Here is a 17,597-nt window from a genome sequence, read left to right on the forward strand (position 1 = left end):
GCAAAAGGCATGTGTCCATATCATAGTTTTTAAGAGAGTCTTTCTAGTTAAACTGCCCTTTTCCAGGATGGGTTTAAAGAAGATTCATAAGATAGTTGCTGACTGCATTGTTTCACTCCCAAGCCCCCTCTTTTTCTTGTTAGCCACCCGCCTCTCTGAACTGTTTGAGTCAATTCAGTTTGCTTTGAACACTTTTATAAACACCGGCATATGGACTGGGTGCTGTGGACGTGGGCCATACCTCTTTACACAGACCTGAGGAAGGACCCATTCGGTGGTCTTATGCAGCAGACCAAGTTATTTGCTTGTTCCTATGGTGCTGAACCTGTTACCTCTTTGTGTAGGCTACTTAGAAAGCTGAGAGCCAAATTTGTGGACCATTTCCCAAACACACAGGACCTCGGGGCATGCCAGCTTCCCTCTCATCTCTCCCTTTGTCAGGTTTCTCTCACGTACTATGTTAGCAGTTGGATTTTTCTAGCAGTTGGGTTTTTCCAGTGTCCCCGCTGGCTCTGGCCGTTGCCTCCCGTGGGAGATTAATGAAACCAGGTGGAAGGTCACTGATTTGTGACATGTAAGTTAGGAATCTGGCCAAAATGAAAAATAGAATCTTTGACCTTTCCAGCCTGCTTACATTTAACTGCACACATATGCTCTTTGAAAGCTATAATTAGGTCTAGCCAGTGGCGCACACCATTAGTTACAGAGTTCCATTTCTGAAAGAGGGGTGATCATCTACCGTTAAATTCTGAGGTAAACAGAGCAACTGAACCAAAAGAGGTCACTAGGTAGTTCCAGAGTTTTTGAAAAAAGCTTTATAACTAGAGGTTACCCTGTGAAATGTCAAAAATAAACTATCGTACTGGGTTTTTTCTTTTTCCTTTTTATTCTCCAAACAAAAAGACTGCATTTAACCTGCCCAACGGATCAATCACTGGGTAAAAAACAAGAGCTGGAACAAGAACAACAATGAAGCACTTCTTAGGGATCCAGAGGTTCTGCCGTATAAAGCAACATGTATTGGTGTTCTAGATGAGTGAGCATTAGAAGCAATGAGGTTTAAAAGAAAGAAAACGCTCAATGGGTTTTCTTATATTCTTGTCCGTGTAGATAACTAGAGGTAGGATTCAAGAAACTTAATCTTGGGTAAATAATTTTCAATTTGCAAATCAATTTTTAACATGTCATCATAAGGGTCACCAGATATAGTGTCTGTTTTTAGTCGACATTCAGCCGATCCCAGCGTGCTCACCTTTGCTCTCCACATTAGCCAGAGTTTAAAAACATCAACGTGACGTCCACACTGTAAGGCCTTATCTCCAGTGTCGTAGGACAGGTCGTAGTGTTTATCTTGCTGAAAGAGGTAGGAGGCCTGCATCTGGTTGCAACTCTGCATCAATCCCTAGAAGAGAAGAGAAAACTTAGGAAACTCTGCTGACTTTATTAGGTATTCTATGAGATTTACATTGTGATGGAAATTGTTAATTAAAAAAAATAAAAGAAAGAGGCACTGAATATCCTGGAGAAAGAATCAAATGAGAAAAAAAAATGAGGCCAATATCTCGACAGGATGGGCTGTTGTGATAGGTCAAGTCTATAGGATAAATGGCTAAGGGTCAGCTGCCACCAGAGGTTAACAACAGGGCATATATGTACTTTTACTCTCCTTTTTAAGAGAAGGCATTTATCTTTTTTAAAATTTGTTGATTATTCTATTTAAGATTTACAATACCCTTTATTATGGCTGGTTATTAATAATTCCCATCTTACAGATGAGACTGAATCTCAAAAACTTTCTGTAAGCTGCTCTGTAAATTACACCTAGAAATGGAACAGTTGGGATGTAAATCCAGGTCAGGCGAATTTCAGTGAGAAGGCATTTATTTTTTAAAAAATCTATCAGAGTATAATGTTCATTGGGAGAATATCCTGATGTTCTGGTTTTGTTGTAAGCAAACTATTTTGGAAACTCTTGGGTTTTGTAAAATATTATTGGTGTGATTCTTCTACTGTTTCATTCATATTTAGTTCAAGTACTTTATCATTTAGCTGTAAGGGTTTGAGTTCTTTATGGATATCATAGTTTTTAAGACAATTCATTGCTATCGTTTTTATAAGCTAAAATCTAAAAAAATAAAGACATTGCTACTCTGGGGTCTTCAACAGGGAATCTTTCAGATGTCACACTCCTCTCTCAAGAGTGGTTAAAGCTTGAGCACTGTGGGTTTTTGTTTTTTGTGTGTGTGTGGTACGCGGGCCTCTCACTGTTGTGGCCTCTCCTGTTGTGGAGCACAGGCTCCGGACGCGCAGGCTCAGCGGCCGTGGCTCACGGGCCCAGCCGCTCCGTGGCATGTGGGATTCTCCTGGACCAGGGCACGAACCCGTGTCCCCTGCATCAGCAGGCGGACCCTCAACCACTGGGCCACCAGGGAAGCCCGAGCACTGTGTTTTCATACTCATTTGCTAGTGGTAGTTACAGTAGAAAGTTTCATTGTCAATTACCATTAATTTGCCCTTGCACCACGAGCTTACTATGGAAAATGGGTGGCAAAGTGATTGAACTATTCCAAAGACCAGTGAATGAATCATGTTCTCTGACTAAAACAGCATCATTACTCTCCTCACCACATTGCAATTTGTCTCAAACCACAGGAAGCCTTTGACGCTTTGGTTATCCACAGTGTGACTGTGATGTTACAGAAACTTCGGCATTTACTTTTTTCTTTCGTGACTCACGACAAGAGAAGAAAAGACTAAACTGTGATCACTTCGTTGAAGTTAGAAGTGAGAGCCCTTTTTAAAAGTTCTCCAAACTAAAACAGAAGGCAACTAAAATTTGATCTAGGTCCTGAAAGACCAGACCGAGTGTCCAGATGGCAGACAACAGAACTGGGCTCAGTCTTGTAGTGTAGTCTGGCCTTCTTATTCAGTGGAATTCATCAAGTAATTTTTTCTTGAGACTAGTAGAAATTCAATACAATGTAATTGTAATAGAGCAGTAGAATGACATTGAATTGGACTCGAAGACCAACGAGACTGAAAATTGCAATTGGTGCATGTATTTTGTTTCACGGTCACAGAAACTTAGCACCATTTTCCCCCAGCCATGCGAGCTCGTGCTTAGGTGCCATCAGTCCTAAGGGAGACCGCTCAGGGAGTGCGGAATCATGGACAGACCAGACCAGCTTCTACTGGGATAGGAAAAGCAACGCAAAGCACATGACCTCTAGAAGGTGGGACAGCGCCAGCCTCATTGTACAAAAGGATAAGTAAAAGTCACATAAAGGTGAGACAGTGTCCTGATTCTGAGCCATTATATCCTAAACTATTTAAAATACGTGAATAGCTGCTGGTTGTGAAACAGTTGCCATCAAAGAAATTCTCCTGGTCAAGTAAACTTTGGAAACTATCATAAATACCTTCGTTTTAGATATTTATAATATGTATCAGCAACTGAAAGCTCTGATATGCCCTGAAGTAATGAAACTTGTTTTTAACTCTTTAAGCTAATATATCCCACGCTTTTTGAAAACCGAGAACTCTCTTAACACAGAGTACTTAATACCATCTTATAGCATTCCTTCCCCTCCCCTTTTTTTTTTTTTTTTGGCTACACCACAAGGCATGCGGGATCTTAGTTCCCCAAACAGGGATCAAACCCGTGCACCCTGCAGTGGAAGCACCGAGTCTTAACCACTGGACCTCCAGGGAAGTTCCTATTCCTTCCCCTTCTATCTCTCTGTCCTCTTACTAATAAGTGTTTGCCCAATGTCCATTCAGTCACCTCCCCTGATGATGAATTTATTCCTACATAAGTAATTCATTACCGGTTGGGCAGCTTAATTTTCAGAAAAGCATTCCTTTTACTGATCCCAAGTCAGACCTCAAATCATGGTAATTCGGATTTTACCATCACAGCTGTACCATCCAGTGTTGGTTACCATACATCACAGCTGTAGCCCAGCTCCCTGGAGCGTCAAGCAAAAACGAATCTCTCCCACTTGAGTCATTTATGCTGCAAAGGCTGCCTTCCTCTCGGCCCTTTACATTAAATTTTTTTAGACGAAAACATCTTTAGTTCCTTCAACCACCTCTCCTCCATGTGAACTAAGGTTCCTCACTGTTCGAGCTCTAGCTTGACGGGGTTCCCTATACGATTTGACCTAAGCAAACCACTCTAGGTGTGGTTTAAGCAAAGGACAGCGGGGAACTGCCACCTGCCTCATCCTGAAGCTCCACCTCTTCTATCCCATTACTATTTTTTGAATGGTATTTCTCTATTGACCCTGCAGAGTACAACCTAATGTCCTACGCCTTTTTCACAAGTACAACAATTTAGCCATTCATGGAACACGCCTGTCTCGTCTTGTCAAAATACAACCATCCTATATTTGGGCAGAAAAGCAGGTCCTTACAATTATCCTAATTAACAATCTCCCCTTTTTGTGGATGCGGCTCACTGTTGCAGCCTGTAAGATCATGCTGGTTTTGTCACTACACACATTTACTCTATACAACCCCACCTATGGACCGGGCCACGAGTCAGGAAAGACATACCTCTTCTCTAACCAGGAGAGCAGAGCACTGCAAAGGGACGCCCATCATCTTATGTGGATTCCATGTCACAGAATTGGCCCTAAAGGAAAGAAATCACGTTAAGAGGGTGGCACCCGTGACGGGCACAGAGGACCCTGTGATGGGCAACAGTGCTCGAGGTTCTTGGCACTGTTGCTCAGACTCCAGCATGACATTAATTTACAAAACGAGAAGTGGACTCTTCAATCTACAACTTTTTCTTTGTCTGCAGAGACAGTAGGTGCGGGCTAGTATCTCCATTCAGCCTCCATGGTGGTCTGAGAACCTCTCTGAGTGACTGGGATCATCCAGTCCAGGGTCCCTCCTGCGGTCACCACGGAGCAGGGCACCAGGCAGGGGCCCTCATGTGCCTCCAGTGTCCCTGCTTCTGACACAACAGCCCTGCCCTGGAGCTCAGAGCAATGGCTCATGACACAGCTGAACTTTGTTCTTTTCCCAACCTAGTTCCTCCTTCTTCCCATTCAGTCAATTACCAAATGTCTCAAATGTGTCCTTTCGTAACAGCTTCTAGCTCATCCCCTGCTTCCATCTCTTGTCTCATCCAGAGATATCCTTCTGGACCACGGGGGAGATGAGCTACGGCTCCTACAGCAGCTTTCAATCTATTTTGTCCCAACATACTTGATAAATAGAAAGCTCTCCCGTCAGTAACAGCGATTCTCAGCTCAGGGGTTTATGCTATTTGCAAAGCCTAACCACAGTCCTGGTACAGAGTCCTTTAATAATAAGTATTATTATTATTATTTTAATCTGGATATATTGTCTTAACTGATGCTTGGTTTCCACTTCATCCTCCACCCGGTACCATAGTTATTTTCTAGCTCTGTTTACGGCCCTCTCCTCTTTCCTTTTGCCTCCGGCCTAAATTCCAAACTGCGGGGTATGGCTCACGTGTCCACACAGGTGACCCCAGGTCACGGGGCCAGTCTTGAGTCCTGTCAGTTTGCCGTACCACTTTCCATCACACCAGAGTACGTTTTGTTCTCAGAAAATTCTATGCTCATGCTCCTGGGTCTCCTAGGGCTATTTCCTCCTCCTAGAATGTCATCTCCCGTTGCTTCACTTGGTTAAATCCCACTTATTCTTTAAGGTCGATCAAGTATGGTCTCTGCAGCCTTCTTCAACTCCCCGCTGTGCTCTTCCAACCCCTTCCTCTCCCAGCTCCCGGGAAAGCAGCTGCTCTCTTCACAGGAGTCTCTGCGCATGTCTTCTGAGAGACGGAGAATCCTTGAGGAAGAGCCTCGGGAACGCGACCTTGGCATAAACAGACGCACGGGAGGAAGGAAAGCAGTAGGACCATCCGTGGCAGCTGTCTCCAGGGCGCTGCACGTTGCTGGCCCTCTCCTGGCTGAGCAACAGACCGGGGCTCACCCTGTTACCGGCACTCAAGGTGTGAGAACCTTGGGAAGAAATGAGATGCTGGGAAAGATCCCATTCATCCAGCTGATGAATGGCGGTCATCGCTGGCCAGTCAGAGAACACTTACTGGCCTGGGGATCTTATCTGAATGGATGAATAGTCCAGCTCATTGTCTGGTCTTTCTTTAGCTTTGACACTGGCTGTCAGATGGGTTGGAATCAGGGAAAGAAGCGAAGGCAGTGCATGGCCAGATGGCTACACCCCTGCATGGTGGACTAAAAGACTTCAGGAATAATAATTTAAAAAAAACAAACAAAAAACTGATATTGAAAAGCTCCTTCTAGGAAAACTTCTCCTTGCTCTTTAGAATGACCCCGGAGTCAAGAAACCTGGGCTCTGAGCTGTAGGAAAATAGTGGTTAAGGGAGGGGAGCTCGAGTTTGTATTCAGCTTCTATCACTTCCTAGCTGTGTGACCTTAAGCAGGTTACTTAACCTCTCTGTGCCTTGATTTCCTTGTGTCTAAAAGGAGAATAATGGTACATTGTTTGGGTAAAGGGCTTATAACTGTGTCCAACACACAGTAAACATCAAATAAGGTTGGCTCTTGCTACTGATTTCAACTCTATCATTCACGAGCTTTGTGACACTGGGCACACATACACTGTCATTCTGTACATTCTATAATATTCTATAGCTAGATCCCTGATCCTGATGAAACGCAGCTTTCTCAGTAACGGCACCTGGTGGAGAAGAAGATAGCTGTTCTCCACGGCTCTGACTGAGGGTGTTTATTTCTCTGCAGCGGCCCATTTGTCTTTCTAGACTAGAAGCTGACAAGACTCACACCGACCAGTCACTGAATTCTCTCAGAGGGGCTGCCTCATGAAGGCGCAAAAAGACGCACAGAGTGATTCCAAGACAGGGCATTCGTGCACTGGAGAAATGTTAGCGATCTGGGAAAAACAGCCTCGGGTTCATTTCAAAATGCTTTGCCGTGGGATTCAGTCCTCTGTGATTTTCCGTAAGCTGGAGAGAGCTGAGCCCCTAGGGCCGTTTTGAGACATATCCCAGGGCCGTCGTTGGCACCTCAAACTCAGAAGATCCCAAGTGAACTCGTTAACTTGCTCCCTTCTCATCCTTCAGATCTTCTCTCTCTCCTCTATCCTGGACCTCGATTCCTTGCACCCGTTTCCTCCCAAGCGTCCAGCTCCCAAACCTTAGTGTTTTGGTTTCATTCTCTTTTTTTCCCTCTACTGATATCACCCCTTGCAGGTTTTTTTTTTTTAATTCTGTATAAAGCACTTTATTCTGTAGTACTTTGGTGCTAGATTGTGTGTGTGTGTGTGTATGAGTATCATTTGGAAAATTTTCAGTATTCACCACTAACTACATGTACTATGTATTTACTATTGACAGGCACTGCTCTAATTGATTCAGATGGACTAATTTATCTAATCCATACAACAGTAACCCTGTGAGGTACATACTGTTATTGTACCAGTTTTAAAGATGGAGAGACACCTTGCCCAAGGGTACACAACCAGCAAGTGGGATTCAAGCCATTGCCTGTCTACACAGGGTCCTTGCTCTAACCATGACCTAATGCCACAGGTATTCACTCAAAACCCTGGAGAGTCTGCAATGTTTCCTTGGGATGTGACTGGTATATGCATATTGAAAAAGTTCCCCAGGCAGTTTGATATATGCAACAAGCTAAAGCTAGCTCAATCAAAGACGTATCCAAAAAAAATGTCCCTCATGCTTTTCAACATGATATACAAAACTGTAAAATCTGTCAAAGAGGAAACTCTCTGGAATTTCCTAAAATATTAGAAAGTACAGCAAGGCATAAAAAAAAAAAGCATTAGATGCAAATCGTGCTTCAGCATTTGTAACACCTGCTGTTCTTAGTGTAACTGGAGTGCGACTTTTCTATACACACACACAAGATACTCCGGAAGCAAGTGAAGGAAGCAGAAGCAGCGGTCCTTCAAATTACACTGAAGAGCCGGTCTCTGATAACGCATCCTGCCCCTGATAACGCAGCTCTCCTGGGTTCACGTCCTCCTTTCCCTCGCTGCTGCTGCGGCTGCTCCGGTTCCCACCCTCAGCATCTCTCCCCTCCGCTGCCTCCTGCACCTGGACCTCTGTGATGCCCAGCAGGGTCTAGCCAGTCCTGGCCTCCTTCTCCTCTTTTTTTTTTTTTCTCCTTCTCCTCTTGAATCCAAAGCGCAGGTAATGCCACTCCTCTCCTCGGATCTGCACTATGGCTGCTACGGCAGGGCCTTTCCAGGTTTTCTCCCCAACCTGAGAAACAGAACGCTCTCCATGCGTAATAATGGCTCACACAGCAGTGACGCTCAGCTCGGGGATTTACGGTGATCTGGACTTGGCTCTGCAGCCAGGCCCCGCGCTGAGACTCACCGGGCAGGACTTCTTTTGGGCCCTCTGCTAGCTCCCTGGTCACTGCCACGAATCCATCTCAGTCTCCAACCAGACCTGTCTGAACTATCACCAAGGATCCGCTCAAACCTCCGTGCCCCTGCTCTTTCACCTTCACGCCCTTGTTCCACTTCTGCCTGAGGAGGCTCCACTGCCCACCCCCGGGGGAAGGCCTCCTCTCCTCTAATAACCCTGGTTAGGAGGAATGATCGGTCTCTTGAGCTTTAATTCCTCTGCCTGGAATTGTAATCCATGGTTGACTGCAGTCTCCCTACTAGATTCTAAACCCTTTGAAGACAGGCTTCGTGTCGTACTTGACTTTGTGCCCGCACCGTGCCTTGCGATATGGCTTGCCTAGGACAGAGGTCCGGGAACTGAGTTTCAGGGGTGGGAGTGAGGGTAATAACTGGTAATTCGGCAGAATCTGTGCTGGAACCTTCAGCTTGGCCAGAAAGTCTTGAGAGTGGACCACAACAACGGGTTCTTCCAGATACACAGCAGCCCGCTGCCAGGAGGGATTAAAGAAGGGGCCCTGACGGTACCCAGAAACATGCTCTGGAGTGCCAGGGCTCCGGGCACTCTCTCAGCCACAGCATCCCTAAATAGCTTGACACTGTTTTCAGGGAAGAAAGGTGCTTTCTGAGAACTGGGTTGGCTCTCGAAGGGGATGCCAGGCAGGGCTCCGGGTGCTTGTGCCATTTTGTCATGAGGACGGTACTCTGGGATCCCTGTGACCACTGGTCCACCTCTGGATTTGGCGACAGGAATCGACCACAGATTTCCTCCACTTCAGAGAGAGTCCTAGTGCTTGGAGAAACGTAACATCTCAAGTGAGGCAAATTTCTTTCCTAAATGTGTGTCCACGCACATTATGGCCGGGGGTGTCCCATGGACTTACAATCTTATCCACCAAAGAAAGTGTGCCTGTCACTGACGAGTCACTGAGATGGATTCTCTCAGATCAACGGATGGCTGAGGGGGTTCGGCTCAAACCTCCTGACCAAGGATCGAACTCGTGCCCCCTGCAGTGGAAGCTCGGAGTCCTAATCACTGGACCGCCAGGGAAGGACCGACGGTCCCTCGTTTTTAAAAAAGACTACTTGTTTGGCTATTCCACTTAGTAGATTTACTTACAACACAGTTTCAAGAATTGCGGCAATTAGAGAGGACGCTATGTCCCGTGACGAATGTTCTAAGCTTTGCTCTCAAAAGTCTTTAGTCTTTAGTCCAAAAGCACATGGGTGTTTATCTTTCCAAGGCCCCGGGTAGGTGAGTTAGCGAGCTTTCAGGTAATCACTGGTCGAGGGGGCTCCGCGGCTGGCCATTGGCACTTGGAGTCACAGCTGGTGTGAAAGGTACAGTAACAGCCTCTCACTTTTTGGGCTGCTCAATTTAAAGGGACTCAAAGACGAGAAGGTTCTGTGTCCGGGCCACTTCTCTCGATAGCACGTCAATTGAATTCTTGTTCTGATCCTCTGAACGGGCACCTTCTGAATGGCTCTCTCTTCTTCATTCTCTCTCACTGTTTAGCTCACTGCCTCGTCCTTAAGCTTCTGGTTTCAGGCGGATCTTCATGAAAAAAAGGAATTCAGCCCAATGGACCGGAAGCAGAGACCTAAAGCTGGCTCCCTCTGGGAAGGGGCCGTGCCTGTCCTCACCCACTCACACCTGAACTGACACCTTCAGTCAGAGGGCAGGCAGCAGACTCAGAGACACAACCCTGCCGACCCGGGCCTGGGCTGGCCTGTCCGGCCTTCTTTCCGCTACTGCGGCAGAGTGCTGCAGACTTTGCCTCTGCCCACCTTCCGCAGCCGCGGCTTCTCTACATGTGGGTGGGCCTGGATGTCACACAGCACACCCTGCCATTCATTCTGGCCCAGCTGCCCTGCCTGCCCAGTGCTCCCAGATGCTTCTGAGCTCCACCAGCCTCTCTTCTCGCCTTGGGACAGAAATTGTGCCAAGATGTCCAGAGGCAGAGCCAGTGGGAAACTCTTCCTGGGCAGCATCTGGCTACTGGGCAGGGCACAGTGGGCAATGGGCAGCCCTGGTTGAATCCAGGCTTTCTCAGTTGCCCGGAGTATCAGAGCTCACCACTGTCCTTGACCTGCCATATTGTGCGCGGAGGACCAGGAACTCTGAGCTCCCTCTGCACGTGGGTCAGAACTAAAGGCCGAGGCTGATTTTGCATTCTGTATCTCTTTTCCTTTTTCCTTTGGCCCTGAGTAGGCTTTACGCTAATCAAAAATTATTTCCTTTGTATTTTGCGGCTTTTCTCAATGGTCTACTGCTTAGTCTCTGAATAAAAGGTGCTTTGCAGCATCAAACAGAGCTACACCAGAAAAATTATTATGGGGATGAAACTATCACATGATGTTATCACAAGCAGGTTTCACTTTAAGTAAAGGGGCCATGTTAAACCCCAAACTCCTCTTTCAATGCTGATAAATTACAATGTGCTTATTTGCTTCACAAAATTATTTACTGGTTTCTTTAAAGCAGCGGATATTATCCTCTCATGAAACATGAAAGCTGTATATCTCCCTAGAAAACAGTGGACGGCCTGAAGTTTTAAACAGTTTTGGTAGTTGGTTCAGAGATCCCAGGAAGGTCATTCCTGAGTCCTCTGGCCAACCATGGAGGCCAGTTAGAAACATTCCACTTGGGTCACTTGGTATGGGATTTAATTTCTTCGTTGTCTACACATAATATTCATGCACACATGAACACATAAGGCACACAGGCACTGCACGAATGGGCTCATCTGTACACCCACAGTTCTTGGAAATTGGGTGTAATTTGCTTTTCACATTCAGCTTTCACACTTTAGGTTTTTAACAAGAAAAATGTGTGTACCTCTCCACGCCGCTCAGTTTCCACTTGTGTTTCCGGGACATCAGTAATCCCCCACCCCAAGCTGCCTGGAAAAGGGAGAGCATACAAAAAAAAAGGCAGTGTTTTTAATTGCCTGGATTTCTAGAGTTTGGTGTCTTCCGGAACAGCAAGCATTGCATAGGGTGAAAGGTACAGCCTCAACCCCAGGTAACTTGGAGACTGGCCACTAGACTTCCAAAGGTTAAATTGGGGGGCTATTCTAAGGTCTCAGGCTCCACCTCAGATTTCTATGGATGTAAGGGGCCAAATATTTCCTCAGTCTGCATGAGAAGGAGAGAGATCCTCCCCCAACCCATCACCACCACTCAGTCTTAGTGAAGCTCATAATCTCAGAACTAGAAACCCTAGTATCTCCACAGTTTAGAGTAGATAAGATGGGCTGGGACCCTTTAAACTGCTTTCAAGTTGCAAGGAAAACTCTTTTTGACAAGTCTGCATGATTCCAGGGGGAGGAGACACCTTCCAAGCCTATTTTACTGATGTGTAATTTTGGATAAGATAAACCAAAAGCCAAAACAAAACTAACAGCCAAAAAAAAAAAGCAAGCAGGCAAGATTTGTATCAGCCAATTAGCTGAGCAATAAAGAATGTGCCCCTTTAAAACTCTGTTCTCAAGTTTGAAGATTTGAATTGGTGTAATGATCTCCTTCAAAGATAAGATGTAAAGATGGAGATTCATTGGAAAATGTTAACATTCTTTGGGTGTAAAAATAATCCTGGGATAATTTTAAAGAAAAAAACTGGGTATAATTGCATTCTTTTCTCTGTTGTAATTTCAGTCCTTTTACACTTTGAAAAATTATCCAATTTTCCAAATGTGTAATATTTTAAGATTTTTTTCCAGTTTAATTATAGAATTATAAACAGTAAGGATAATGAGTGGTAAATTTGATATGTTTCAAAGAAAGCTAATACAACTGGTTCTTCTATTTTAAGTAGAAACTCTGGAGGAGAGCCCACTGCATCTGCTGGCTCGGGACACACATTGCTGCTTTTAAGGCTGTCAGGATAATCCTCTTTCTGAATCAGCTAGTGAGGTTTCATAGGCTGTCCAGTTCCAAGACCCAGGTCACTGAGGGTACTTGGGTCTGTCAACCTTTTCTCAGTGTCTTCATGTGTGAAATAAAGGGGTCTCTGGTAGGCTAAAGAACAACTCACACTGTGAATCAGGGAAGGAAAAGAAGACTGGAAACTGCGATGCAGGATAACTCTGGGGTAATGGAAATGTACCTAACTTAGCCTCTGGAGGTTTTCTGCTCATTAAGAAAGAGGGATTAATTTGGTCTGAATGCTTACTATAAAGCCAAAATGATCTACTCAAAACAGTCTACTCTATAACGTAAGCCTCTTGCACCAGAATGTAAATCAACTTATGCTTCCTGCGTCGAGAAAGTCTCCCAATGGAAAACACATCAGCTGAACCAAGCATCGTGCTTAGAGATGATTTGGCACTGATTCCTTATCTCATGGTGGGTCCTAAACAGTTTGCAGAGAGCAGCTGATCTTGGAGCCACACTTGGAGTCATACCAGTCTAAACTTTAATCCCTTTAATCTGTCCTTCTAAAAGTTGACATTTTGTTTCATTTGGAAATGTCTTGATGGGTGCATCTCCATTATTTTTTGGTGTGACTAACCCTGCAGTCAAAACATCTCATATATAGTTTATCTTACTAGCTGACCAAGATAACAAATTGGAAATTTGGATTCATATTTCCTAGCAAGTTGTCAAGTCCGCTCTCCTCTTTGATTATACTAGTCTCTGACTTGAGCTGAATTTTTTCATCCATTGGATTTCCTATATAAATGCAACTCCTGTTTACTCTTTGGACCATTCTCATAGGGAAGTAAGCGTTGCATGTGTGTGACTGTGTGTGTGTGTACACAGGCCATATTCCTCCTTGGACATTATGGTCCAATGAATTGAGAACTAAGTGCGCAGCTCAGGTCCTGGTCATAGAAATAAGAATATTATCCTGTTGGGAAAGTTAAGGCATAATCAGCCTCAGACTGCTTCCAGCGAATGTTATGTACTGAGCGAGTTGTGTACTACTTTGTCTCTGCGATTTTTAAAAGCTTAACTATCACCATCCTGAAAATAAACTCCTAAAGTAAAAAAATAGAGAGAATACATTTCATTCCATGAGCTCCAGGTGAAAAAACGTGCAAGGACATTTTAGTGGCAGTCCCTATGGGATACTTACATCCACGTGCATCCAGACCTTATACTTTTTGCAAATGTCAGCAACAGCTAACAGGGGGTCGAATGCTCCATACACGGTGGTCCCAGCCGTGGCACTCACAAGGAAAGGGACAAATCCCTGTGCAAATGAGAGAGCCCCAAATGTTGTAAAATGGGGGGGGGGTCAAAGGATCCTTTTAAAAAGCTGATTAAAAAAAGACAGTGGCCATTCTCCTCCTATCATACACGTCTGCATGTTTGGAACCATCAGGAGGGCTAACAACACCTTGGAGCCTAGTAGGAATGATGTTCGTTTTCCAGGGTCTAGGTTCTCCAGGCCATTCTGTTGGCCCTGCCAGTTGCCTTATGAGAACAGACTTCTGGTTCTCAGAAGAGGCTACACTGGACTCAGAGGTGAGTAAGCTTCGTGGTGCCCACAAACCACTGATATATTCCAGGGAGACTTTCTGCCCTTCCCCACCCCACGCCCGATTGCTTTTCTAATCTTCCTTTTTCATAACTGGGCCTCTGAACGTACTAAATCTTCCAGAGTGAGCGGTCAAGAGGACAAAGGGAAGAACTCTGACCAGCCCATCATTCCTATTGACAGTCTTAGAGGAGAGGATTCACTTGGGGCTAAACAGTAAGCCATGACTTTTATCTGTCTAAGTTGGCTCAGTCTGTCTGGCCGTGACTAAATGAAAATTGATAGAAATAACAGGCCACTGCTGAAAGGTGGCCCAAGAATGCCTCAAAGTCATGATGGAACCTGACGTTACAGAGTCAGTCTTTAGGTGGCAGCAAAGGTTTATGTGACTAGAAGTGGTTCCAGTACCAGAACAAGGGGAAAGGATGCGGCTGCCACTTTGTAGGGTGGAAAAGGGCATATGAAAATTAATAATTATTCCTGAGATCCTAATAGTACAATTCGTGTGTTATATCGTTGAACTAGGAACTGTAGATTAGATCTACTAAAAGCTCTGGCCTGTGAACCATCCAGGGATGTAAATGACTTCCTAGAGCTTTGTAGGAATTTTTAGCAGGTCTTCAGAAATTGTCACTTCTAAAAAAAAGTACTGAATTGCTTCCTGAAAAATAAGGTGTTTGAAGGGCCAACACACCAGCATGTGTCTAGGCAGGAAATATTGGCTTTTTTCAAATAACCACACACAGTAACTCCCATATGCTACATTAGCTTCCTGGGATTTTCCGCTTGTGAATACAGTCCTTCCGATGTGTCTGTTTAGTGCCAATTCTCATCACGTGGGAAGAAAAATCCTTTGGAAACTGTTACAGTACCACTGTGTATGGTATTTATTCAGTAACTTAGACCTTTTCAAAGCAGAGCCTATCACTCAGAGAAATAAGTAATGACAATGCAAAATTCCATATTCTCTTTTAAAAATAAAACAAAAATGTGTTCTCTACTGGATGGAAACAGAAATACATACCGTCAGTTTGTTATGGGCTGGATAAAGCTCCCTTCAAAAACTTACTTTTTGTTTGGCTTCAAGGATCCTTCTCTCAAGATCAGATGGGATCATTTTCCCCCTGAAAGGAAAATAAGTATATCAAGTTTGCTTTGAATAATTTCCTTTGTCGTCTCTACAAGGAGCCACAGGAGGGTAGAAGTCCAACCTTAAATCATTGATAATAATGATCAGTTAGAACAACTCCTCGGTTGTTTCCAGAAAGAAAGGCATTTCCTCCCTGAATGATGCTGGACTGTAATTTCTGACACGTTTAGGAGATGCCCGACCCCACTGTCCACATGTCTCTCCACTCTGCACACAGCCTGCTTTTTAGGTCATTTCTTAATTTGATTAAAACAAACCTGCTTTGGAGCAAGACTTTTGGCAATGAGAGCAGAGTTCAGAAGAAGATTTGCATTCCAAATCTTCCAGTGAATGGACCTGCAATTTCACACAGAGACGAAACGCCAAGAAGAGAAAATTCACTCTGAATCATTTGGATGAAAATATTGTCAAAATTACATTCCAAGGGCTAAAAGCACAAAGCAGGCCAAGAACTCATGGACTCAAATGTCAAACAGGCAGACAGGCATTGGAGAAAGAAACATCCTTTCATCTCTGAAATGTTTCTTTCCTAAAATAGAAACACAGATAGTACTTTGCTTACTATAAAACCTCACTATTATAATAATCAAAGGAGTTGATTTCTACAAGAAGTTAGATGTGGCTAGATGTATGATCTTAGCCAAGTTACTGAATTTCCCTGTGCGTATTATTACGATCCCTGGAACACAGTGATAATAATATTACTTATAGAGTTATGAGGATTAAATGAGTTAATAAATGCAAAAAAAAATTTTTAAAGTGCTTGGCATATGGGAAGTATTCCATAAATGTTAGCTTTTATTGTTGAGATTGTCTTTATGCATTATGACATTCCTACCCCAAGATTTTGGGGAAAAAAACCAGGCAGAGGACAGAGTAGCTGCATGTTACTGGAGGCTGTGAACTATTGTTTAAACTAAAATAGCTCTCTTGACATTGCTAAACTGGCTAAACTTTTCACATCTGGGCCATTGATCTAGGTTTGTAGAAGACAATTTGGAAAAATAAATGATGGGGAGGCGTTTGTCACAATAAATGGTTGGGGAGGCTACTGGCATTTAGGGGACAGTCAGTGAGGTTTTGGAATGTGTCACTAGCTCTATAGTCATTTGTGGTGGTCCTTGTGACTTTAGGTAGATATAGATTTAGACACAGAGCAAGCATTTGGGCTACTCCTTTAGAGCTCCTAGTGTGGTCTCGCTTAAGCTTTACCTATTGAAATATGTTGTCTTATTATAAACTACTTCTCTAACCTTGCTCCTTTTAAAAAAAAATTTATCTATTTATTTAATTTATTTTTTTTTTTGGCTGCGTTGGGTCTTCGTTGCTGTGCGGGCTTTCTCTAGTTGCGGCGAGCGGGGGCTACTCTTCGTTGCGGTGCACGGGCTTCTCATTTTTGTGGCTTCTCTTGTTGCGGAGCACGGGCTCTAGGTGTGCAGGCTTCAGTAGCTGCGGCACGCGAGCTCAGTAGTTGTGGCTCGTGGGCTCTAGAGCGCAGGCTCAGTAGTTGTGGTGCACGGGCTTAGTTGTTCCGCGGCATGTGGGATCCTCCCGGGCGAGGGCTTGAACCCGTGTCCCCTGCATTGGCAGGCGGATTCTCAACCACTGCACCACCAGGGAAGCCCCTAACCTTGCTCCTTTTTATAAAACTAATTTGGGCACAGTGAGTAGGTAAGTTATATTTTCTACAATTTTCATTTCAGGCTAACAAAGAAGGTATTACATAATAGTTGGCATATAACGTAGACATTGGGTCTGAAAGCATGGAGAACCACTGAGTTTTGTGAGGCTGTTTTCCAAAGAAAGGCAGTTAAAATGCAATTACCTGGCAATGGCAACGGACACATCACCAGTGATGAGTCAGTTGGGCTGCAGTAGAACAAAGGGCATTAAATTTGGTGCTGAGTCTAATTCAGAGCAGCCCACCTTTGGGGAACTTCTGTGAGATGGGCCTCTGAAGGAGGGACAGAGGGAATGGAAGGGCAGGCTTTGTGGGGGGGGCGGGGTTGGGGAAAGGGCTCTGGAGGCCCTTTCATGCCCTACGTGTCTCCCTATACTTCACAGCTTGGCTTGGGAGCGTCCCTCAAAGCTGTGATTTTTCGGCCTCTCCTAGATCTGGCTGTGCTAAAACACCTTGCTCTACCGTGACAGAAACAAAAAGTTCAAATTTCAGAGGACATTCAGGTCTTATATTTACCTTTTACATCAAGTTTTAAGTGCATTAAAATTGCCGTAGTATTTTTGTAGGCAAACATAGAAACTGAGAGAGAAAATTCTCAGAAATTGTTTGCAAGTCCCAAATGTTACCTAGTCTACCACAACTAACCTTCTCTGCCTTGGAGAGTTTTGGGGAGACTGGCCTGACAATCGCTGTTTGCTCACTAATCACATCTGGATATTCTGTGAAGCCCAGGCAGTGAGACCTCATGGAGAAGTAACAGATTAGGGGACATCAGAATTGCGAGGGGCTCTAGACCTCGTTCTAGTCTAATTGTCTCATTTTTCAAATGAGGAAACAGGACAAGACAGTCATCTGTGTGATGGCCCAGG

The 17,597-nt window shown here is 44.5% G+C and overlaps 1 protein-coding gene across 1 annotated transcript in view; it reads right to left on the reverse strand.

The window, feature by feature from the left end:
* Positions 1-17,597, reverse strand: part of GAD2 (glutamate decarboxylase 2) — a 69,770-nt gene that overhangs the window by 14,748 nt on the left and 37,425 nt on the right. The window contains exons 9-13 of the mRNA XM_049705596.1: positions 14,967-15,021; positions 13,493-13,609; positions 11,252-11,316; positions 4,558-4,636; positions 1,253-1,402 (exon numbers count right to left, since the gene is read on the reverse strand). Of these exons, the coding sequence (XP_049561553.1) occupies positions 1,253-1,402; positions 4,558-4,636; positions 11,252-11,316; positions 13,493-13,609; positions 14,967-15,021 (466 nt within the window). The remainder of the gene's footprint in view (positions 1-1,252; positions 1,403-4,557; positions 4,637-11,251; positions 11,317-13,492; positions 13,610-14,966; positions 15,022-17,597) is intronic.

Source organism: Orcinus orca, chromosome 2 (assembly GCF_937001465.1).
Source record: "Orcinus orca chromosome 2, mOrcOrc1.1, whole genome shotgun sequence".
NCBI lineage: Eukaryota > Metazoa > Chordata > Mammalia > Artiodactyla > Delphinidae > Orcinus > Orcinus orca.